Source organism: Macaca thibetana, chromosome 19 (genome assembly GCF_024542745.1).
Source record: "Macaca thibetana thibetana isolate TM-01 chromosome 19, ASM2454274v1, whole genome shotgun sequence".
Classification (NCBI taxonomy): Eukaryota; Metazoa; Chordata; class Mammalia; order Primates; family Cercopithecidae; genus Macaca; species Macaca thibetana.
The window spans coordinates 43066013-43091028 of NC_065596.1; the positions used below are offsets into that span (position 1 = coordinate 43066013).

The following is a 25016-nucleotide window of genomic DNA, read 5'->3' on the forward strand; positions in this document are numbered from 1 at the left end:
ACCGCGCCCGGCACACTTTTGTATTTTTTGTAGACAGGGTTTTGCCATGTTGCCCAGGCTGGTCTCAAACTCCTGGCCTTAAGTGGTCTGCACCTTGGCTTCCCGAAGTGCTGGGATTACAAGCATGGGCCACTCAGCAATTCCACTGGCACGAATTTACCTCCTGATCAGTATCAGTGAAGTTGACCAAGATATTTGTGTAAAGATATGTGTTACAGTGCTGTTTACAATAGCAAAAATAGACCCGGAAATTACCCTTTGGGACCAGGTTGAGTAAATCATGACACACCCACACAATGACACTAAGGGCAAAGACAAATCACTCTGAAATGATACAGAACACCAAGGTTTTGGGGTTTTTTTTGACACCCCGTTGCCCAAGCTGGGGTGCAGTGACTCCGTCACAGCTCACTGCAGCCTTACCCTCTCGTTGGGTTGGGGTGCTCCACCTCAGCCTGCCAGGTAGCTAGGACTACAGGCACGCGCCACCGTGCCCAGCTAATTTTTGTGTTTTTAGTAGAGGCGGGGTTTCACCATGACGGCAGGGCTGGAAACTTTTATTTTTGAGATAGCATCTTGCTGTCACCCAGGTTGGAGTGCAGTGGTGTTATCACTGCAGCATTAACCTCCCAGGCTCAACTGACCCACCTGCCTCAGCCTCCTGAGTAGCTGGGACTACAGGTGTTCTGCAAAACCCACCTCAACTTTTTTTGTAGTGACAAGGTTTCACCATGCTGCCCTGGCTGGTCTTCACCTCCTGAGCTCAAATTATCTGCCCCGCCTTGGCCTCCCCAAAGTGCTGTGATTATAGGTGTGATGACCCACTGCACCCGACAGAGCTTGCCTGGGCAGGGCCCACTAAGAATGCCACTAAGCCTGCTGGATTTTCCTCAAAGACTCAATTGCTAGCACCATTCTCAGTCTGCAGCCCACCCTACTCCTCTCAGGTCTCTGTATGCCTCCAGAGAGCCTGCGACTGTGCCCAGGCCTGCTCATGTCTCTTCAGGACAGACAGGGAGGAAAGCAGACATCCCGGAATGCCAGCAAGTGCTGTGTTTATTTTCCAAACAATTTTATTGAAATGTGTGTGCCAAGAGTACATGGGCAGCACAAATGAATGAACAGGAAAAAGAAAAAAAAAAATCACATGTACAGTAATTTTTTAAAAGTGAAGGTTAATCTTGGGAGATATCAGTTCCCTTCTCCCTCCCCCTGCAGACTTTCAGCGTTTCCATTAAGGTTAAGCCTCTAAGAACCTAGCATTAAAAAAACAAAACAAAACAAAAAAAGGAATACAAGATCTTTTGCAAATAACAAAAACAAAAAACAAAAAATGGCATAAAGGAAAGAGAAATGCCTTCCTGCTCAGATGGGACTCTTCCTAGGCACCTAATTAAGAGGCGTGCTGAGCGGTGGAGAAACACAACTTCAGAGTGTAAGGGTATGGACCATCTGAAAAGGAGAGAGAAGTTTGGTTGGGTCCCGTCTTTGGAGGCTCCCCAAACCCAGGTCCCCTCAATTTTGCACCCATCTCCCATTTTCTGCAGGTCAACTGCAGGGGTCTAGGAAGTGACTGCCCAACGTAAGGCTTCAAGATGAGCCAATTTTATTATCAATTATGCACGGCATTTCTCCTTCTCTTCCCTCATTCCCATAGAGAATTCCATTCCTATCTCCCTTGCCAGCCCAAGGCAGTGGGCCTCTCCCAGCAAGTAGGTGGGCAAGTTTTACCTGCTGGATAGTGTTGCCTCTTTCCTAGGTAACAGAGTGGCTTTCCTACCTAAGCCAGTCTCTGATGCAAAGAGAGAATGCCACCTCCCTGGAGGACAAGCCTGAGCAACTCCCAAGCTGGCAGAGTGGCAGCAAGTAGTCACGCTGGCTCTCTCCCATGAGGAGCACAGGCTGCTCTCCAGGTCAGCAGGTCCCACCTGCCCGTGTCACCAGCAGTGAGAAGATCCCCGGGGTCCTATCTTAAGGGCAGGAAAGACATCCCTGGCCTGAAGCCAGCCAACCCATTAGGTCACCAGGTTGATGCCTGCAGGACTCACAGATACTCACTTGGGTTTTTCATCTGGTAATGGTTCAGGAAGCCCAGCGTCTCCAGGGCATCGCTCTTAGATTCCCACTCCAGCAGTCCAGAGGAGCTGCGCTCACCTGATTGCAAAGGGGAAAAGCAACGGTTTTAGACTGACCCAATGGGAACTAGGCAGCTGCCCACCAACCACCAAGTAACTAGGGGAAGGATATGGGCGCACTCGACTCACTTTTGCCTGAGAATACTTTCACAGAAGATGGCCGCTTCACTCCCAGCTCATCGCAGATCTGCAAAAGAAATAGGTAATAAATGAACTCTGGAACAAAAGGGCCGTCACACAGGACTCAAGCAGACCAGGCCCTGCATGACTCAGTATTTGAAGTTTTCAGGAGAAAAGGCTTGTAGATTTTATCACACACCCTAAAGGCATCCCAGCAACAATGCTCTTTAATTATTAAATTGCCTGAGACTGCAAGGCTGCTTTTTCTTTTTTTTCATCTCCCATTCTCAACAGCTATCTGGGCCGGGCGCGGTGGCTCAAGCCTGTAATCCCAGCACTTTGGGAGGCCGAGACGGGCGGATCACGAGGTCAGGAGATCGAGACCATCCTGGCTAACACAATGAAACCCCGTCTCCACTAAAAATACAAAAAAATTAGCCGGGCGTGGTGGCGGCGCCTGTAGTCCCAGCTACTCGGGAGGCTGAGGCAGGAGAATGGCGGGAACCCGGGAGGCGGAGCTTGCAGTGAGCCGAGATCGTGCCACTGCACTCCAGCCTGGGCGACAGAGCGAGACTCCGCCTCAAAAAAAAAAAAAAAAAAAAAAAAAAAAACAGCTATCTGGGCATCCGCACCGGGCTATTTGCTGAACGCAAGGCCAACGTTTCACACCACAGCCAGATCCACTTGAGTTCCTCCTCCCTTCCTGCTGCCTCAGTTGCCTGACTGAGCTTTACAGGGCCCCACCTTCTGATGGTATCAGGGTGATGGCACCCCAAGGCTCTGCCAATGCGGTTCTTGTGAAACTGGGCCCTCATCACTGGGCCTAGGAAGCAGCTTTCCCAGCAAATGAGGAGTTGCTCTGCTTGCCAAAAATGCAAGGAAGGAACGCGGCAAACGGTATTGCTAGGAACTTGGTGCCATTCTCACCCTTTCCAGTTTCAGAGCAGGGATCTGTATCTGTCCTAGCCTCTGCTGTGTCCCTAGCACTCAACCCAGGGCCAGGCAGCACAGGAGTTCAACAACTCTGCAAATAGGAGCTAGTTGCAGAAAAAACTGAAATGAATGGCCTACTCAGGCGGCCGTGGTGAGGACCCGACTGCTTGCGTAGTTCCACAGCACAAACCTCAAAGAAGTTCTCCTCGGTCACCTCCAGCGGGGCGTTGAAGAAGTGCAGCACATTGCTGGGGTGCTGGATGCGGTTCTTGGCTGCCTGCTCTGGGGTGGAGAACCGATTGTTCCGGGACTCACTGAAGTCTTTGTAACTGCAAGACCCGTCTTCCAACCCGTATGACTGACCGGGCATGATGGCTGGCTGCTTGGAGACACTGCAAGAGGGAAGAAAGGGGAGCCTTTGTCATACCCAAAGTTGTCCCCCAAGCTTTCCCCTGTGGCCTCCAGAGGCTCAGCTTGCCCTGTGTGCCTTGGGGCATTGCTCTACAGCTGAGGCAAGGCTGACCCACTTTCTCCTGTGGTGTCAGAGAAACATCTGGGAACACACCTGCCACACCCCATTTCTGTGTGAGTCAACACCTTGGCCTCACCGTGCTCCTCTGCTGGGCCCCGTTCCCCTCCTTTTCCCCTGTACCTCTGCCACCCTCCCTAGCCTGAGCACCTACCAGACATTCAGCTTCTGCCCAAACATAAAGTTGTTGTTGAGGTGGGTAATGGCCCGGTCCACAGCGTAGCCATCAGCCATCTCCACCATGGCGGCCCCTGGCTTGCTTTTCATGAATTTCACCTTGGGGAGAGTAGCTGCCGTCAGCACCTCCGTCCAGCTGCCAGGATCCCCTCTCCTGCCCCTCCCAAGTTAGTAATAATAACCCCTGCTCTAGCTCTGGGCTCCCATGTCCTCACAGTGAATCGGGACCACTAGAAAAATGTGCCTGGCCCATACCAAGTACTCAGCTCAAGGTGAGCAGCAGAGCCTGGGTCATGTTTTTAACTGTGGGACATAACCCAACACTAAGTCATTTAGTGGAGCACGACAGAAAACTGTGCAGGAATGAGAAATCACATCAACCATTTTCACCATTCTGCCTGTTACACACACGTGTGATCTATGGATGGCTGTGTCTACGGTCACAAGGTCAAATACTCCTTCAGCTAGGTTACAATGGAGCAGTGCCGGCTCTGGAGCCAGGCGGTCTGACTCTGAGTCCCACTTCACTTAAAGGCTATGTGAACCCGGGTGGGTTATTTGAGGCCCCCGTCCTCCACTTCCCGCGTCCATCTCATTAAGGACTAATGTGAGAAATTACACAGGTCACTACATGTAAAGCACCTTTAACAGTACCTGGTAACTAACAACACTTCACCTGTGTTATGAACTACTCTAAGTAACGGGCCAAGTCAGGAGCTACACAAAGGCTCCCAAGACCCAGATGGGTTTAATATAAGGAAAACGTCACATGGTTTCAGGTAGACACTTAGCCACCACCAGCCACAGTCAACTATCCCATGGGAAGGCAGAAGGCCTAGTGTTGCCAGGTCTTCAAGTTTTCAGAAGAAAATCCTTAAACGATAGTGTTTCACTATGATGGGTTCATTTTTATGTTTTATAAATCTATACTGATGTACTAGTATTAGTACTTTTATGTGATAAAGACATTTTTTTTTAAACATTCGTAATTCAAAAACAAAACACCCACATGCAGTGAAGACCAAACAAAGCCCATCTGCAAGCAGGCTGCCTGGGCTCACTAAGTCACTCACTCCGGGCCTGCCCGCCCGGCGCCACGCCAGGCTCCCCCTGGTTCTTCCCCCTGTGCTGACTGGCAAGATACAAGGCTCAGTGAGGAACCCAGCGGGCCTGGCAGCAGCTCACCTTCTCCACATTGCCATACAAGCAGAAGACATTGAAGACTCGATCACAGTTCATCTTAGATTGATCCAAGCCATAGACCATGAGCACAGGGCTGTCGGCGTGAGGGCCATACTCGGGTGGTGGGGGAGGGGGTGGGGGGTGCCCATACTGGGGGCCGTAGCGACTTGGGCCCCGACGGTGACCCCCCACTGGTGGACCCATCCTTCTCCCTTCGTAGTGAGGTGGGGGGGGCCCGTAGCCCTCATCATGGTAATGGCTGTGGTACCCACCGTGGGGCCCTCCTGGGGGGTGGGAAGGAAAGAGAGGGAGGACGGGTGAGAATTTGCACGGCGGGCGGCGGGCAGGGGCACATGAGCCACGGGAGTCCACGGAGGGGAACCCCCTGCCCTCACCATATTCTGCGGGGTGATCTCCCAGGAGAGGGGGCTGCCTCTGGCGTTTGTTGGGGTTGCTGCCAGGGTCACCTGTGGACAGAGAAAACAGTTAGGAGTCTCACTCAGAAATTGGCCTCTCCCCCTCCCTCCTGACTGCACAGGCTGATGAGAGTCCCCCAGCTCCTGCAAACTGCAAGCCCCCCCTTCCTCAAGGGCTGCGGGGCCTCCTTTTGTGATCTGACCTATGGCGGGCATGAAGCCCGAGCCTCAAAGCTAGTGCCCACTCCTTCCCCCGCTCACACCAAAGGGTTGGTCTTGTTCTGTGAAGGACAAGGCCAGGTTCTGTGCTCTCACCTGCCCTGACCCTGGGAGAAAGCCTAGCTCCCAGGCCCTCTGGGGAACCTGCAGCTGCTACAGAAGGTGATATATTATGGAGAACCAAAAGCAGCTTTCTAAACTGACTCCCAATAAAGGGAGAGTAGATTAAAAACAGGAAAATAACCCAGGAGGGAAGCAAGCAAGCTTGCCCCACAAAGCCCCCAAGGTTTTAGGAGCTCCAGACTGTCTCTGTAGATCCCTTCTTTCTTAATCCCAGTCCCCCCTCCCTCCCAGTCCCCCCTCCCTCCCAGTCCCGCCAGCCCAAGAGGGACTGACTGTAGGAGCTGACAAGCAGGGCAATGGCAAAATCAGTTCAAAGAAGCAATCATGTACAAGGTACCGACATTCCCACACCCAACAATGGCGCAGATCCACCCGACCCCAGCAGTTTGTAATCACTGCCGTTAACTTAGCGCTTAAGTGGCAGGCACTGGGCTAAGCGCTTTACAGACATCACAGCTTCTCAAATTCCTCACAACAACCCTATGAGGTAGGTTCTGACATTTCAGCCCCATTTTACAGATAAGAAGACTGAGTCATTAACTTTTAACTGAGCAGTTAAAAGACGCTTGGCCCAAAGTCACAAAGCAAGTCAGTGACTGAACCAGATTTGAACCCAGGTCTGGCTGACTCCAAAACCCAGGGCTCGAAACCACTGCCCTTTCCTGCCACCCGGCCTGGGTTTTGTTACCAGTCATTACAAAGATGGAAAAGGACTACTTACAGCAGAAGTACAGAGTACAATGTCCATTTGTCACAAAAAACAAATCTGTATTTTCTCTTACCATTGGACGCTTCAACAGTGAGTTAGCACAGTTCTGAAAGATGGCGTCCCATCAAACATACACTGCGACCCTGCATCACATGGTTTTACAGTCATAAATACAAGTCACGGTACACATCCGCTACAATTTTTTTAAAGAATTGTTTTAAAAGTCAGTATTTTGATTAAATCAAAAATGGCTCACAGATGTTCTGTCCTCAGAAGATATCAGAAAAGTGGAAATAAAGGTGTATGAAGTGGGTAGTGTCCCTCCGTGTTGTCACCTCCTCACATATGTGCTGCAGTGCGGTGGTGCGGTGCTTCTGGCTGTGTAGCGCTCCGTGTGCGTGTCTCCTGGTATGAGGTGTGCCAGTGGCCCCACTACGCTCGCGCTTTTGGCCTTGGGAGCGCACCTGGTTACCCGGCAGCAGGTAACTGTGTGCCTCTGAGCTGTTTGGCTGTCTGGTTTTAGGTCTGTTTTTTTTTTTTTTTGATTTTTTTGTTGTGGTTAAATTTTTTTGTTTCTGATCTCCAGTTGGTGCAGATTATGTTGGCAGCCGGTGACTGCAGAAAAAATAAAAATATCAAAACAGAAAAAAAAGAAGGCCCTCCCCAAACCAAAGGACTTAAAAAACAAAACCCATATGGCGAGGAATGGAGAGAGGATCCTATTGTCTTGGAGGCCCATGGAATCTACTTCCGTCTATGAAACGTTCTCCGAAAAGAGCACCGCTCGCTGGCTGGCTGGGACAGCTCTGTTCTCTGTGTTTCCTACTTCTGTGTACATTCTCGGGTTCAAGTTTGCTTGGATTTTGACTTTTTTAATGTTTAATAAAAAAAGCAGTGTCTGCTGCCATGTTGCGTCTCTTTCTCTCTTTGTCTCTGTATGCCTCTGTCTCTGTGCTTGTAGCTGTTCCTTGGAGCGCGGTGTGGTGTTCTTGATGTAGTGAGCTCAAGTCTGCAGCTGTTTCTGGGGACGTGGTGGAGGCTGCATGTTCTGTTCTCTCCAGGAAGAGCTAGTGGTTTTCTACCCTGTGTGTTGGTGAGCAATGTGCAGAGGCAGAGCCGCTGAAGTATGGTTCCTGAGGGGTGGCGAAGCACCGCCCTCACTCCAGGTCACCTCATCAGCCCTCGTTTTTTTTGGGCCCCAGCCTTGGGGCTGCCAAAGCTGAGAGGCATCAAAACCAATGCACAGCCAGCCCCCTGCCACTAGCCCCTGCCGGTCTGCACATCTTCTATTTATGTTCCTTGGAGAAGAAATGGTTGTTGCCATGTTTCTGTTAGCAGTCATGTAATGCCATTGCCCGCTCTGGTACATTCACTTGGTCACCAATTTGCCTCTGACCTTTGGAGGGAGCAGCCAGGCCCACAGGGCCCACTGTGAGGATCCTGGGGAGAGTCTAGCCCACCCTGCCCACTGCTTCCCAGATGCAAGGGCAAGCAAGACAGGCCTGCCTATGAATGGGGGGCTTTGGCCTCTCAGGGCCTGTGCGATGTCAGCATCGAGCCTCCTCCCTCAGCCCATGGTCCGACGTATCAGACCAAGACAGACACAGAGATGGATGGTCTTGTTGGGGGGCTGCCGCTGTTTCTCACAGGCAATCCTCCACCTCTCCCTGCTACCAAAGGCAAACCATTCTTGACAGACACTAGGAAGGGGGTTGTCCATTTGGGCCACCTGCAGAGATGTTGCGTCCCCTCTACAAATGATGTGAGGCATGTCCGCCCTGGTCCAATCCAGAGTGTCTCACCTCCACAGGGTCAGCTTGCTCAAAGGCTCGCTGCAAGAGCCCGGGAGATCTCATTGCCCCCCACACTGCCACTCCCCCAAATCAGACCCTCTCAACAACGCAGAACAAGAGGACAATTCCTGGCCCAGCAAGAATGGAGTCAGTGACCTTAACCAGACTCTCAAAGGAGCCACTGCTGATTTCTAAGGCCACCCCCATGCCTCATCCTCAGTGAGGCCCTGCTCCCCACCCGTCCAGGCTTCTGCCTTGCCTCTGTATCCTGGGCAGCACCGGAAGGCCCCAAGCAGCAGTGAAGACCCAAGGAGGCCTCTCACGCCCCTTATCCCACTAGGATGTCCAAGAGCTGACCCCAAGGCCCTCCCATGTCCATGGGGAGCCCAATGGCATTACATAACCCTGAGCCCAGACCTATGAAGTGCACTAGTCGAGTGAAGGCAAGGCAGGTATGTTTAGAACAAAGTGGCCATCAAGATTACCTTGTCCACTGAGATTGGGGTTTGTGTAGTCCCAAGTATCCTGATCATTCTTGAACACATTCAAGCGTGTAGGCTGCAAGGACAAGACAAGGCTTGAGGTCAGCCATGCCCCAGCTCACCTGGAAGCTGACGAGGGGCAGTCAGTCACCTCCCAGACGTACCTTTGCATATTCGATCTTCAGAGTGCAACAGCCAGAATAGATATCAGCCCCATTGAGAGAGGCTTTGGCCCGCTGGGCACTTTGAACAGAGTCAAATGTGAGTCAAGTTAAGGAAAGTCGCATCACAGGAGATCTTGGAGAAGGACTTCAAGTTACCCCAGAGAGAGATAAGGACAAGGTGGTATCGTAAGACTGTGGTACAGGTGGAGGCTTTAGGATTAGCTCACTGCCCAGTCACTAGCCTCAGGTTGAGAGACCAAAATGGTGTTGATGGACTCAATGCTGCCCTGGGTGAGCAGTTACTGGCCAGAGTTCTCTCATAATCTGCACCCCCACCCATGGCTACTAGCAACCTCTTCTGCCACACCACCTTCTCCATCTCAGCCCTCTGGCCCTTCGACTAAATCTGAAACCACCACCCAACTACAGCTCTGCCCTGAAAGTCCATCAGTGGCTTTTTCCTGCCTCTGCCCCAAGCATCATATCGCTGTCTAGGATGCCCTAAAAACTTCTTCCAAACCCGTCTGCTTGCCAGCTACTCTGCGATCCTCAGATCTTTCAGTTTCTCCATCCAACACAAGCTCCTTCTGACTTTACAACCTTTGCAGAGGCTGTTTCCTTCACCTTGAGTATCAGCTCCTATTTGCTCATAGAAATAGGACATCACCTCCTCAGAAACCTTCACACATGCTGCGCCTTTTTTTTTGGGATATGGAGTCTCGCTGTGTTGCCCAGGATGGAGTGCAGTGGCACACTCTCGGCTCACTGCAATCTCCGCCTTCCAGGCCCAAGCGATTCTCTTGCCTCGGCCTCCAGAGTAGCTGGGATTACACATGCATTCACCACCATGCCTGATTAATTTTTGTATTATTAGAGACAGGGTTTCACCATGTTGGCCAGGCTGGTCTCAAACTCCTGACCTCAGGTGATCCGCCCGCCTCAGCTTCTGAAAGTGCTGGGATTGCAAGTATGGGCCACTACACCCGGCCCCACATCCCCTTTTAAATAAATTCCTTTTCCCAAGGGTACATTTTCTCACGACCTCTTGAGACTACGTTCCCCATATCTTGGTCACTCGTACTTGGCTTAGAATAAACATCTTTAAAAATAAATTCCTAGCCTGGCGCGGTGGCTCACGCCTGTAATCCCACCACTTTGGGAGGATGAGGTGGGTGGATTGCCTGAGGTCAGTTCGAAACCAGCCTGGCCAACGTGAAACCACATCTCTACTAAAAATACAAAAAACTAGCTGGGCATGGTGGTGGGGGTCTATAATCCTACTAGGGAGGCTGAGGCGGGAGAATTGCTTGAACCTAGGAGGCAGAGGTTGCAGTGAGCCAGTATCGCGCCACTGCACTCCAGCCCAGGCAACAAGGGCTAAACTCCATCTCAAAATATAAATAAATAATAAAAAGAAAACAAAAATAAATTCCTTTGTATCTCCTAATACATGCTCTCTCCCCTAAGATCTGCATGTCCACACAATATGCCTCATTCTTTAACAGCCTCCCCACTCAGTCACTGGGCTCTGTGAAGGTATCTGGTACATGGCAGCCACTCCCATGGTCAGTAGACACATGCTGGCTCAAAGAATGACCACTGTCAAGCCCTGCAAGAGTCCCTACCCTAAGGAATACCTATTTTCCAGCAAAGGATATTCCACCATCGCCTGAACTCCATTCTTCCTGAAAATGACAATTCTCTGGACAGGGCCACAAGGATTACAGATAGTATAAAGAACATCCTGCAAAAGTAAACACAGGCAAGATGAAGAGGCACTGCCAGGTCAGTCTGGCTTAGGGGAGGGAATGAGGGGAGAAAAGGAAGAAGGGACACCTCACAAGAAATGCCTGCTGGCACGCACCGTGGTGATCGAATAAATGGGGTTCAGGATGGTAAAGAGAAGCACACTGTTCACGCTCCGGGAGTCATCCGAGTCCCCGGGGCGGGAGATCTTCTGGCTGGTAGAGTAGTTGACAAAAGCTGGGTGACCGGCAATGTATATTTGGTTGTCGGCTGCGTAGTTCACTGCGTTGCAAGCCCCCAACACATCTTCAAACTCCACCAGTGCTTGTCTCTTTTTAGGCATTACCACCACATAGCTGGCAAAGAGAACACAGGTTTCAATCCTCTCAGGAAAATGGAGACAGGAGGAGGGTATCATTTGATTTTTTGAGAACTGACTCCTCCACAGCCTCTGGACTCCTCTGCGGCCCTATCATGGTTATGGTTCCCCAACCTGAACACCCCAAGACACAAGTAGTACCAAAGGCCAAAGAGGTCTAACTGAGCTAGACCTCCTCTGGGAAGCCTTCCTGACCTCTCCTCACCACACTAACAGATGCTGCCCATAGGATGGCTTCTTGAGCTTACGCTCTCACAGTGTAAATCACTCTAGGAGAGCAACTTTCTAAGAGAAGGAATCCAGATACAGCTCACTACTGTATCTGCAGTATATAGCATGCACCAAATATTCAGTAACTACTTGCTGAATGAAAGAACACTGGCCAGGAGCAGTGGCTCATGCCACTAACCTTAAAACTTGGGATGGCTAGGTGGGCAGATTGCTTGGGCCCAGGAGTTTGAGACCAGCCTGGCCAACATGGCAAAACCATGCCTCTACAAAAAAATATAAAAATTAGCCAGGCATGGTGGTGCATGCCTGTAGTCCCAGCTACTCAGAAGGCTGAGGCAAAAGGATTGCCTGAACCTGGGTAAGACTGCGCCACTACACTCCAGCCTGGGCCATAGAGCGAGACCTTACTCTGTCTTAAAAAAATAGAACACTGACGAGAAACTACAAAGCAAAGGAAAAAGGAAGGAAGGAAAAAGGATCATGGAACTTGCTGTAATCTGACAAAAAGTACAATGGCCAACCCAAAAGCAGAGGGGCCACAGAACCCAGACCAGTATGGCAACGAAATCACTACTTCCAACCAGAAATCGTGGACACACAAGGGCACCAAGAAGTCAACTCTGGAAGCCCAACTCCTGGCCTCCAAGCCCAGTACCTGATGGGTCCAAACTCCTGCAAGGCCTCCACAAGGTCAGCTTCCACCACACCGTCAATCAGGCCCCTGATGTGGACAACTGGGGAGGCAGGGGTTTTGTGCGGGTCATCGTAGTTCTCCTAAGAAAGGAAGCAAAAACAAGAATTCTTTTCTTGCTGTACAAGATGATGGCCCACTGGCCTTTGTGCTGTTGAAGACCCAGTCAGATAAGACAGTTGGATGTCATCCAGGAAGGATGCACAGAACAGACGAAGGGCAGCATTGAAGTCAATCAGCCCAAAAGGATTCTGGGTCAGCAGAACAGTGGTCCTGAGTGGGTGGTCACTTGCCCTCTGGCTCTTACTGTAGCTTCTGAGGAAGGCAGATGGAGGACCACACAAGTTCCAAATATTACGTTCTTCCAGGGACCCCCCTCTCTTCCCACTGGTCCACTTGACCAAGGAAACATGGGAAAAGAGTAGCTGGAGAAGGAGACACACTGGGAGGAAGGGCTCTAACGGCTATCTGCTACAGTTTGAATGAGGACATCCCCTTTGCATGTGCCCCAAATTCCTTGCCCTTTCACTGGCTCAGCCACCATCACCTAGCTAAGTACACCTGTTCGCCACCACTCACACCTAGGTTCAGTCAGGGCAAAAAACAACACGTGCCCCAGAAACTGGGGCAGCCAGGCCAGTCTTGACCCCTTCTAGTCTTGAATCACCCTCCCACCAAAATCTGCTTTGGAAATTACTGCCTAGGTCAGACCAAGGAAAAACAGGACAAGAAAGGTCTCTTATTTATTTTTTGAGATGGAGTCTCACTCTGTCACCCAGGATGGAGTGCTATGGCGTGATCTTGGTCTACTGCAATCTCCACCTCCCAGGTTCAAGCGATTCTCCTGCCTCAGCCTCCCAAGTAGCTGGAATTACAGGCCCCTGCCACCACACTCGGCTAATTTTTTTGAATTTTTAGTAGAGATGGTCTCTACTAAAACAGCCATGTTGGCCAGGCTGTTCTTGAATTCCTGACCTCAGGTGATCTGCCTGCCTCAGCCTCCCAAGTGATGGGATTACAGGCATGAGCCCCCACACCCAGACGGAAGGTCTTTTAGAAAGACCAGAAACTCCAATCCATACCATTAAGAACCAAGACTGCTCCTTCCTAGAAGTATCTTACACTCATCCACAGACAAAAGCCTCTGGTCATCAGGAGGAAAATTAACTCTCTTTCACCTCTCCTGGGCTCTGGGACCAGCCCCCTGTCTGAGAATCACTGGGCAGAAGAGCGTGGAATGGAGGTAGAATTGGATTCTATTTCAGGAATGAACCACCCGAACCACAGGGGGAGGCACTCCCGCCAGGTTAGCAGCTCCCACAAATGGGAGTTCTAACTCCAGCCCTGCCCCTCACTAGTTGTGCCACCTACAGTAATTCACCTCATCTCTCTCTTGGCCAATTTCCTCCTCTGTAAATCGGGAATCCCAGTATCTCTCCCAACCTCACGGAGGAGCGTTAAGGACTTTCAATTAAGATGTCTTTAAAACGTGTGGGACAAGGCCTGACGAAGATTAAAACGCTAGCAACTCATAACCCCTAAATCCCAGAAAACCCTGCAAATGGGCTGCACTGGAAGACTTCAAGATCTTGGAAGGAGTGGGGACTGGGCCCCACTCCAAAAGCAACGACTAGTGTTTTCGGAGGGAGTGATTACAAGGGATCGAAATTCCAGCACAGCCAGGGAACAGTTTCGTTTATCAAATCCTCGGTACCCAATGAATCCCCGGAACTTGTGATAGTTTCAAAGCTTCGCTCAACTCCTAAAAGGCTGAAAGTGCATTAACAAATCCTCTTCCCATTTTCAATGTCTACAAAAATAACGGAGATACTCTGTTGTAATATTTAAACTAAACACATCCATTGCTGTATAGAAACAAGGCTGGGCCTCAGAGATTAAGCTGCCATCGGACGTAATTCCCCACTCCAGAGGACAAGGCCGCCGCCCACCCGTTCCCGCTCACGAGGCGCTCCCCCAACCGCCCACGAGGCCGGGCGGGAGAACTGCGCCTGCGCATGGGGCCAGCGAAGAAAAGGGGAAAAAAACCGGCCGGGCCTCGTGCCCGGCCCCCACACGCCAGCCCGCGGCGCCTGCGCCCTGGGCCGCTCGCCTCACGAGCTACTTCCTCCGCGCCCCCCCACCCCCGCTCCGGACCGCGCGCACGCGCAGGCGCCTGTCCTCGCGCAAACCCCGCCGTTTGCCCAACGGCCGCCCCTCCCCCACACCGTCAACGGCGCGATGGCCTGAGCGCGTGCGCAGAAGCCCCCTCAAAAAATAAAATGCCCTCAAGGTGGGAAATTGTCCCGCACTTTCCGGCCTTCCCGGCTCCTAGGGCCCTGGCCTCACCCCGCCGCCGCCGCCGCCCGCCGCCCCGGCTCCTCCACCGCCACCGCCGCCGCCTCCGTGCTGGTCGCCGGCGTTGTCAGTCTTGAGCCGCTTAGGGGCCCGGCCGCCCTCACTGCCGCCGCCGTAGTAGCGGCCACCGCCGCCTCCGCCGCCCGCCGCCGCCATCTTCACCATCGCTCCCGACCGCCTCCGCTGCTCGTCCGGCTGCTGCCTCTGCTCCAGCCGCCGACGCCGCTTCTCCGCCCGGGGCAGCAGCCTCCGCGACATGGCGGCGCAGAACCCGCCTCCCCCCGCCTCTCATTGGGGGAGGGACACGCCCGTCACCCGCCGCCCCCACCCGATAGGGGGAGCCACTGGTCCCGCCGCGGGGGAAGGGTAGGCCTCCACACGCCTTGCGCGCTTATTGGACATTGCCCACGCCGTTCTGCAGGAGGGCCCGCCCTTGTTTGTCTGAGACACTCTTTATAGGTGATCGCTTTCTGCCAGTCATTCCGTCGACCCCGCCGCCTTAAAATAAAATCCAATTTCATAGGTCGGATTTCTGGCGCGGGTGGCCTCCCTAAAAGCACCTGATAGGAGCGGCGCTCTAAACCTCCCAAGAATCCCCGCCTCCCTCCCACTTTCATTGGTCTCTTCGCTAATCCGTCAGTACCCAGTCACAAAGACTACCTTCCCGCGCCACTTTGCAAGGAGACAAGGAAGCCCCGCCCTTTTTTGGTCTCTCTCCAGTGGTTACTACAGATGCCCATTCTTCTGCGTCTCCATTGATTGGTCAATGGAGAGTGGAGCGCACCCTCTCACTAGATGGTAGGACTACTGATACGCTCTGATTGGATAAAATGGGGAGCCCCACCCCAGGGTAGGCGCTCTTTGGTGCGGTCTACGAAACCAGCGAAGGCGAGAAGGCATGCGCAAATATGCTTTCAGGCACCGCCCAGAGGCGGGGCCACCCCTCTAGAGAGTGACGGCCTGGAATACTCGGAGTATTTACCGAGCGGCCACTGTGTGTGCGCCGGAAGGCTAGACCAAGATTGACAGGAACTCCCAGGGTATCTCTGTCGCCATCACTATACCCTGTTCCTCTCTACCTCTAGGAAGAATTCTTAAAATCCCAAATCTGAGCCTTTTCCTCAGTATAAAACCACTCGCTGCTGCCGACTGTCTTCGGACCCTATCCAGTTCTAAATTCAGCCGCAACGCCTTTCGGTTTCCCTTGGGAGAAGGCTCTTCCGAGCACTCTCGATCTGTGCCCGTGCAGTCCCTTCCACCTGGGATAGTCCCTCCATACCCCTCCTGCAGGAGCTAAGGGCCAAGTCATCTAGTCTGTGCGATCTAAATTCACAGGCCCCTGCCATCCCAGACCCCCAGCCGTAACTCGGGCCAGTGATTTTTACCTGACAGCTCGACCCCTAAGAGCACCACAGGAGGCCCTGGCCCCGACCTTGGAGAGGGTGGCCACCTACCAAGCGCCCAGTGCAAGCCCCCTGCACAGGGGAGGCGTTCTTGTGATCTGTGCTTGCGTCAGACCACCCGCACTGCCCCGAGAGAATGTCGGAGGGTATCTCGACTCCAACTAAACCCAACTGGCGAAGCCTGGGGGTGGGGGAGACAAGCGCCCCAGTTATCACGCGCAAGCGGAGGGGTCAAACGGGGATTAACCCGGGATTCTGTCCTACGGAACATAACATTATGGGGCTGCCCGCGCCGGGTTGGCGGGGGGAACACCTTATCGAAGCTATTGGCAAGTGACGATGTCGCCAAAGGGGGAAAAAAATAGCGAAGCTAGCGTCGTGAGAAATGCGGGGGGCGCCTCAAAAGTGCTCCAGGACCTTTCCGCCTGGCTGATGGGGGCTTTCGAGTTGAGGTCCGGGTGGAAACTAAGTTTGAAATGGAGGCCGTGTGTGGTGGCTCACACCTGTAATCCCAGCACTTGGGGAGGCCGAGGCGGGAGGCTCGCTTGAGCCCCGGGGTTCGAGGTTGCAGTGAGCCGTGATCGCGCTCCTGCACTCCAGCCTGGGCGACGGAGCGAGACCCAATCTCAGAAAAAATGGGGTCTATGGCAATACAAGAGGGAGACAGGCGTGGTGGCTCTGCTGGCGAGGGAAAATAAAGTTGGGGGAGGGGGCCCTGCTGGGGACCTCGGTCAGCTCTCCCGGACGCCGGGAAGATCCGAACACGCTGACTGAACAGAGACGGAGGCGGGGCAGCGTCTGAAGCACGTGACCCGCGTGACGGGAGGAGGCGGGGCCGGTCGCGACGAAGGGCGGGGTCGCTCGGTCCCAACGTCAGAGGAATGCGGTGGGGGGAGGGGGAGAGAGGGGGCCCCTCCCCTCCCCGCCCCCGCGCCCGGCCCGGACGCCCCTCGCGCCGGCGCGCACGGCCGGAGCGCGGCGGTACGGTGTCCCCTGCGCCGCACGTTCCAGGCCGCCCGGCCGGCCTGGTGACCCGCAACCCCAGGGCTCCCGGCCGCCGCCCCGCCCCCACCCCGCTGCTCGGACCCCGGCCCCTGGTCGCGCGCGGCGCCGCCCGCCAGTGCCCCGGTCACCCTCCCGCACCCCTCGCCCCCAGCCCCTACCAGCTCGGCGGCGAGCCTGACCGGCCGTCCCGGATCGAAAAGAGCAGACACTGGGAAGTTTTGGGAGAGGGAGGGGCGGGCCTTAAAGGGACCACGACCTTTTTTCAGCCCCGTGGGAGGAAGAAAAATTGGGGGCAGGGGGCGCGGGAGCGGGGACACGGTAGGAGACCGAGGGTCGCCCCGCGGGGGAATGGAGGAAATCAGGCAAGAAAGGAGCGGGAAGACCTTGGAGCCGCGGTGTTCGGGCTCCGCGTCCCTTTTCCCCAAAAATCCACCCCCGCCCCCCGCAGACGGAAAGTCACGCAGCTGTTTGAGACTCGCGCATCTTTCCTCCTGGTCAGGCAAGTGTTGTTTTGGCTGAGGCAAGTGTTTGGGGTGTACATTGCTCACATAAGGAAATGGGCTGAAGGGACGCAAGTGACTAACCCAGGATGCCACAGCTTGCAAGTGGCATGGCGGGGCTGGTCTGACGCCGGAGCAGACGCATCACCACTGCACTGCAAGGCCTATTAGGGTGATGGGGTAGGCTGTAGAGTTGGGGGGTTCAGAGCAGGGGACTGGAGCCACCCTACCGGGGTTCCAACGTGGAAGCTGCATTTACTGTCTGTGGCCTTAGGAAAGTAACTTAGCCTTCCTCATCCGTTGGGATGGCGGTAGCAGCTTTGTCTGGATGGTCATGAGGAATGCAGAGAATGGAAACGGGACCTTAGAGGCCTACCCGCATTTCACAGTTGAAGTAAAAATGACCCAGAGGGTGGAAGAACCACGGAAAATTACCACAGCTGGGCAGCCTCTGAAAGAGCAAGTCGCTCCCGTTCTTAATCCACACAAAGCTTAATCTGACCCTTGCAGATCCCTGTAAACCCATGCCAGCCGGGCACGGTGGCTTCCCCTGTAATCCCAGCACTTGGGAGGCCGAGGTGGGCAGATGGCTTGAGGCCAGGAGCTCGTGACCAGCTTGGGCAACATGGCGAAACCTTCTCGCTACATAAAATACAAAAAATTAGCTGGGTATGGTGGCGTGCAACTGTATTCCCAGCTACTGAGGAGGCTGAGGCGGAAGGATCACTTGAGCCTAAGAGGTGGAGGCTGGCAAAGCGAGACCCTGTCTCAGAAACAAACGACACCAAAAAAAAAAAAAAAAAAAAAAGACTGGGCACCGTGGCTCACGCCTGTAATCGTAGCACTTTGGGAGGCCGAGGCAGGAGAATCACTTGAGGTCAGGGGTTTGAGACCAGCCTGGCCAACATGGTGAAACCCGGTCTCTACTTAAAATACAAAAATGAGGCTGGTGTGGTGGCAGCCGCCTGTAATCCCAGCTACTCAGAATGCCGAGGCAGGAGAATTGCTTGAAACCCTGAGGTGGAGGTTGCAGTGAGCCGAGATTGTGTGTGCCACTGCACTCCAGCCTGGGCAACAGAGTGAGACTCTGTCTCAAAAAAAGCCGGGTGCGGTGGCTCACGCCTGTAATCCCAACACTTTGGGAGGCCGAGGCGAGCCAATCACGAGGTCAGGAGATCGAGACCATCCTGGATAAAACGGTGAAACCCTCTCTCTACTAAAAAAAAATACATAAAATTAGCCGGGCGTGTTGGCGGGTGCCTGTAGTCCCAGCTACTCGGGAGGCTGAGGCAGGAGAATAGCGTGAACCCGGGAGGCGGAGTTTGCAGTGAACCGAGATCATGCCACTGCACTCCAGCCTGGGCGACCGAGCCTGGGCGACGGAGCAAGATTCCGCCTTAAATAAATAAATAAATAAATAAATAAATATAATGCTGCTGTGAACATTCCTAGTGATATCTTCTTGTGTCCATGTATGAGAGTTCTCAGGGCATGTAGGTAGGAGTGGGATTGCTGGGTCACCTAACATATTTTAACATTATTGGGTAGTAACAAATTGTTTTCCGATGTATCTATACCATATATTCCCACCAGCAGTATATGAGAAGGTCTCATTCTTTTTTTTTTTTTTTTTTTCTTTTGAGACAAGAGTCTCAGTTTGTCCCCCAAGCTGGAGTGCAGTGATGCATACACAGCTCACTGCAGCCTCGACCTCCTGGGCTCAAGTGATCCTACCACTTCAGCCTGGTGAGTAGCTGAGACCACAAGCACATGCCATCAGCCCTAATTTTTTTTTTTTTTTTTTTTTTTTGAGATGGAGTCTCACTCTGTTGCCCAGGCTGGAGTGCAGGAGGGTGATCTCCACTCACTGCATCCTCTGCCTCCCAGGTTCAAGCGATTATCCTACCTCAACCTCCTGAGTAGCTGGAATTACAGGTACACGCCACCACACCAGGCTAATTTTTGTATTTTTAGTAGAGATGGGGTGTCACCATTTTGTGCAAGCTGGTCTCAACTGCTGGCCTCAAGTGATCTGCCCACCTTGGCCTCCTAAAGTGCTGGGATTACAGGCGTGAGCCACAGTGCCCAGCCACCCTAATTTTTTTTTCTTTTTTCTTTTTTTTTTTTGGTAGAGGCCAGAGTCTCACTATGTTGCCCAGGGTAATCTTGAACTCCTGGGCTCAAGCAATCCTCCCACCTCAACCTCCCACAGTGTTAGGATTATAGGTGTGAGCCATGGCACCAAGCCTACGTTTCTCCTGCTGTTCTTTTCCAAAACTTCTTAAATTTTGATAGGTCTTTCTCCTTGTCCAATATAAGCACTGAGGCTCTCAATTTCCCTCTCCATTTTAATTTGGCTGCATTTTACAGAAAGGTGTTTTGGAACTTCCATTCTAATTTCTCTCAAACAGATGGCATTTTTAACTTATCTTGTTGTGGATTGCTAAAATACTTTCAAGTTGGTACATTTTGCATTTTGAAAGATTTCGCCAAATTACCCTCCATTAGCACTGTAACAATTTGAGTTCTCAGCATTTCTATATAAAAAAGGAATTTTCCCCACTATCTCAAAATACTGCACATTTTTTTTTACATTTGTCAATCTGAGGTAAAAACTGGTTTTAATTTTCATTTACTTTTTTTTTACATTTTATTGAGGTAAAAACTGGTTTTAATTTTCATTTACTTTATATTTACCTTATTGAATGACTCGTGTGTGTGTGTGTGTGTGAATGCATACCATATGTGCTCACATGGGAATGGGAACAGCTAGAGAAAAAACATCCCAAGGAGAAGAAACAGCAAATGCAAAACCTCTGAAGTCGGCCGGGCGCGGTTACTCACGCCTGTAATCCCAGCACTTTGGGAGGCCGAGGCGGGCAGATCACGAGGTCAGGAGTTCAACACGGTGAAACCCGGTTCTACTAGAAATACAAAAATTAGCTGGGCGTTGTGGTGGTTGCCTGTAATCCCAGCTACTCGGGAGGCTGAGGCAAGAAAATCACTTGAAACCAGAAGGCTGAGGTTGCAGTGAGCCGAGATCCCACACCACTGCACTCTAGCCTGGGCAACAAGAGTGAAACTCCCTCACAAAAAAAAAAAAAAAAAAAAAAAAAAAAACCTCTGAAGTGAGAACTGAAGACCTTTGTGGCTGGGCAGAGGGAGTTACAGGGTAAGTCTGAGGGGACAAGGTCAGAGACGTGATGGGGGTACGTTATGTGGGGCCTGCTGGGACAGGCTGAGGATGAGGACTTTGGTCTTACTACTAAGTGAGAAAAGAACCATGAGAGAGTTAAAAACCAGAATGACAGGCTGAGCATGGTGACTCAAGCCTGTAATCCCAGCACTCTGGGAACGTTAAGGCAGGAGGATCCCTTGAGGCCAGGAGTTTTTTTTTTTTTTTTTTTTTTGAGACGGAGTCTCGCTGTGTCGCCCAGGCTGGAGTGCAGTGGCCGGATCTCAGCTCACTGCAAGCTCTGCCTCCCGGGTTTTTACGCCATTCTCCTGCCTCAGCCTCCCGAGTAGCCGGGACTACAGGCGCCCGCCACCTCACCCGGCTAGTTTTTTGTATTTTTTAGTAGAGACGGGGTTTCACCGTGTTAGCCAGGATGGTCTCGAACTCCTGACCTCGTGATCCGCCCGTCTCGGCCTCCCAAAGTGCTGGGATTACAGGCTTGAGCCACCGCGCCCAGCCGAGGCCAGGAGTTTTAGATCAGCCTGGCTAACATAGTGAGACACCATCTCTACAAAAAAAGTAAAAGGCCGGGTGCAGTGGCTCATGCCTGTAATCCCAGCGCTTTGAGAGGCCAAGGCTAGTGGATCGCCTGAGGTCAGGAGTTCGAGACCATCCTGGCCAACATGGCGAAACCCTATCTCTACTAAAAATACAAAATTATCTGGGCATGGTGGTAGGTGCCTGTAATCCCAACTAGTTGGGAGGCTGAGGCAGGAGAATAGCTTGAACCTAGGAGGCAGAGGTTGCAGTGAGTCAAGACTGTGCCATTGCACTCCAACCTGGGCAACAAGAGCAAAACTCCGTCTCAAACAAAAAGAAAAAAGTAAAAATATTAGCTGGGCATGGTGTAATGCCCCTAGTCCCAGGTCCTCAGGAGACTCAGGCAGGAGAATCACTTGAACCCAGGAGTTTGAGGCTGCAGTGAGCGATGATTACACCACTGCACTTTAGCCTGGGCAACAGAGTGAGAACTTCTTTCTAAAAAACTTCACAAAAAACAAAGGAATGATAAGATCAGATTTTTTTTGGATTAAAAAATATAACATCTGGCCAGGCACAGTGGCTCACGCTTGTAATCCCAGCACTTTGGGAGGCCAAGGCAGGCGGATCACGAGGTCAGGAGATCAAGACCATCCTGGGTAACACGGTGAAACCCCATCTCTACTAAAAATTAGCCGGGCATGGTGGCGGGTGCCTGTAGTCCCAGCTACTCAGGAGGCTGAGGCAGGAGAATGGTGTGAACCTGGGAGGCAGAGTTTGCAGTGAACCGAGATCGAGCCATTGCACTCCAGCCTGGGTGATAGAGCGAGACTCCGTCTCAAAACAAAAAAAAAAAAAAAAAAAAAAAAAAAATATATATATATATATATATATATCATCTTGACTGGGCACGGTGGCTCACGCCTATAATCTCAGCACTTTGGGAGGCCGAGGTGGGGGGATCACGGTGTCAGGAGATGGAGACCATCCTGGCTAACACAGTGAAACCCTGTCTGTACTAAAAATACAAAAAAGCAGCGGGCATGGTGGCAGGCGCCTGTAGTCCCAGCTACTTGGGAGGCTGAGGCAGGAGAATGGCGTGAACCCGAGAGGCGGAACTTGTAGTGAGCTGAGATTGCGCCACTGCACTCCAGCCTGGGCGACAGAGCGAGACTCCGTCTCAAAAAAAAAAAAAAACAAAAAAACTTTATTAAGCTAAATTTATTTACCATAATATTAAGTATTTATTTATATATATATATTTTTTGAGATGCATTCTCACTCTGTCACCCAAGCTGGAGTGCAGTGATGCAATCTCAGCTCACTGCAACCTCCACCTCCCAGATTCAAACAATTCTCCTGCCTCAGCCTCCTGAGTAGCTGGGCTTACTGGCACCCACCACAATGCCCGGCTAATTTTTGTATTTTTAGTAGAGATTGGGTTTCTCCATGTTGGCCAGGCTGGCCTCGAACTCCTGACCTCAGGTGATCTGCCCACCTCAGCCTCCCAAAGTGCTGGGATTACAAGCGTGAGCCATCATGCCCAGTCAAATGTTAACTCTTTTAAAGTGTATGATTGGCTGGGCTGGTGGTTCACACCTGTAATCCCAGCTATGTGGGAGGCCGAGGTGGGCAAATCACTTGAGGTCAGGAGTTTGAGATCAGCCTGGTCAACATGGCAAAACCACATCTCTACTAAAAAAATTAGCCAGGCGTGGTGACGCATGCCTGTAGTCCCAGCCACTCTGGAGGCTGAGGCACCAGAGTCACTTGAATCTGGGAGGAGGAGGGGTTTTTTTTGTTTGTTTTTGTGTGTGTGTGTATGATTGAGTGTTGAGTGGTTTTTAGTATGCTCACATAGTCATGCAACCATCATCACTGTCTAATTCTGGAATATTACCCTCAAAAGGAACTCCATACCCTTTATTTTGTTTGTTTTTCGAGGCAGAGTCTTGCTCTGTCTCCCAGGCTGGAATGTAACGGCATGATCTCGCCTCGCTACAACCTCCGCCTCCTGGTTCAAGTGATTCTCCTGCCTCAGCCTCTGTAGTCTCTGGGATTACAGGCGCCCGCCACCACACCCAGCTAATGTTTTGAATTTTTAGTAGAGACGAGGTTTTCCCACGTTGCTCAGGCTGGTCTCAAATTCCCGAGCTAAGGCAATCTGCCCACCTCAGCCTCCCAAAGTGCTAGGATTACAGGTGTGAGCCACCACACCCGGCCTCCATACCCTTTAGCAGTCACTCCCCTCAGCCCCTGGCAGCCACCAATTTACTTTCTGTCTCTATAGATTTCTCTATTCTGGACATTTCATATTATAGGGTCCAGTCCTACGGGACTTAGCGGGTGTTCTCCTCATGTGCGGAGATGAGGGATTGTAATAAATAAAGACACAAGACAAAGAGATAAAGAGAAAACAGCTGGACCCAGGGAACCACTACCATCAAGACGTGGAGACTGATAGTGGCCCCGAACGGCTGGGCGCACTGTTATTTATTGCATACAAGACAAGGGGGGCAGGGTAAGGAGGGTGAATCTTCTAAGTGATTGACAAGGTGAAGCAACTCACGTGATCATAGGACAGGGGGCCCTTCCCTTTTAGGCAGCCGAAGCAGAGAGAGAAGGCAGTGTATGCCAGCGTTTTCTTCTATGCACTTACAAGGAAGATCAAAGACTTTAAGACTTACTATTTCTTCTTTTTTTTTTTTTTTTTTTTTTGAGACGGAGTCTCGCTCTATCGCCCAGGCTGGAGTGCAGCCAGCGGCCGGATCTCAGCTCACTGCAAGCTCCGCCTCCCGGGTTTACGCCATTCTCCTGCCTCAGCCTCCTGAGTAGCTGGGACTACAGGCACCCGCCACCTCACCCGGCTAGTTTTTTGTATTTTTTTAGTAGAGACGGGGTTTCACTGGGTTAGCCAGGATGGTCTCGATCTCCTGACCTCGTGATCCGCCCGTCTCGGCCTCCCAAAGTGCTGGGATTACAGGCTTGAGCCACCGCGCCCGGCCAAGACTTACTATTTCTTCTACCACTGTCTACTACGAACGTCAGAGGAACCAGGAGCATGGGAGGAACATGAAAGCGGACAAGGAGCGTGACCACTGAAGCACAGCACCACAGGGAGGGGTTTAGGCCTCCAGATGACTGCGGGCAGGCCTGGATAATATCCAGCCTTCCACAGGAAGCTGGTGGAGCAGAGTGTTCGCTGACTGCTGCAAGGAGAGGAGACTCCCTTTTGCGGTCTGCTAAGTAATAGGTGCCTTCCAGACACCGGCGTTACCGCTTGACCAAGGAGCCCTCAAGCAGCCCTCATGCAGGCATGACGGAAGGCTCACCTCTTGCCTTCTAGCTCACTTCTCACAATGTCCCTTCAGCACCTGACCCTATACCTGCCGGTTAATCCTAGGTTATATTAGTAATTCAACAACGAGTAATATTAAAAGCTAATGATTAATGTTTATAATAATGATTGATAATTGTCCATGATCATCTCTATATCTAATTTGTGTTATGACTATTCTTATTTTAACTATATTCTTTATTATACTGAAACAGTTTGTGCCTTCAGTCTCTTGCCTCAGCACCTAGGTAATCTTTCGCCCACATTATATAAATGGAAAAATATAGTATGTGGCTTTTTCTGTCTGATTCTCTTAGCATGTTTTCAAGGTTCACCCATGTTTTTTAAATTAAATTAATATTTTAAATTTATTATTATTATTATTATTTTTTTGAGACGGAGTCTCGCTCTGTCGCCCAGGCTGGAGTGCAGTGGCGCGATCTCGGCTCACTGCAAGCTCCGCCTCCCGGGTTCACGCCATTCTCCTGCCTCAGCCTCCCAAGGAGCTGGGACTACAGGCGCCGCCACCTCGCCCGGCTAGTTTTTTGTATTTTTTAGTAGAGACGGGGTTTCACCGGGTTAGCCAGGATGGTCTCGATCTCCTGACCTCGTGATCTGCCCGCCTCGGCCTCCCAAAGTGCTGGGATTACAGGCATGAGACACCGTGCCCAG

General features: G+C 51.9%; 2 protein-coding genes across 3 annotated transcripts in view; both read right to left on the reverse strand.

Annotated features, from left to right (window-relative positions):
• ECH1 (enoyl-CoA hydratase 1) overlaps positions 1–25016 on the reverse strand; it is a 72690-nt gene that overhangs the window by 13577 nt on the left and 34097 nt on the right. The window lies entirely within an intron of this gene.
• Positions 1041–15003, reverse strand: HNRNPL (heterogeneous nuclear ribonucleoprotein L). 2 transcript variants are annotated; one of them, XM_050769394.1, is made up of 13 exons: positions 14376–15003; positions 11994–12112; positions 10847–11084; positions 10641–10726; positions 8983–9079; positions 8822–8894; positions 5472–5543; positions 5080–5360; positions 3872–3993; positions 3379–3580; positions 2265–2322; positions 2059–2154; positions 1041–1452 (listed from the first exon to the last, which is right to left on the reverse strand). In XM_050769394.1, exons 1-13 carry the CDS (start codon positions 14640–14642, stop codon positions 1394–1396), a joined length of 1770 nt encoding a protein of 589 aa, XP_050625351.1. In that variant the 5' UTR covers positions 14643–15003; the 3' UTR covers positions 1041–1393. The 2 variants fall into 2 exon arrangements, with proteins under 2 accessions (XP_050625351.1, XP_050625350.1); XM_050769393.1 differs by having other exon boundaries at positions 5080–5543.

Bases quoted from the DNA above. Each gene is read 5' to 3' on its own strand.
- HNRNPL (XM_050769393.1), bottom strand. From the start codon at position 14,642: ATGTCGCGGAGGCTGCTGCCCCGGGCGGAGAAGCGGCGTCGGCGGCTG. The intron at 5,544-8,821 runs GTAATCTTGATG...CTCTGTCCACAG, and splicing joins CCCCAATCTCAGTGGACAAG to GTGACCCTGGCAGCAACCCC. The intron at 2,155-2,264 runs GTGAGTCGAGTG...CTTTGCAATCAG, and splicing joins GAAAGTATTCTCAGGCAAAA to GTGAGCGCAGCTCCTCTGGA.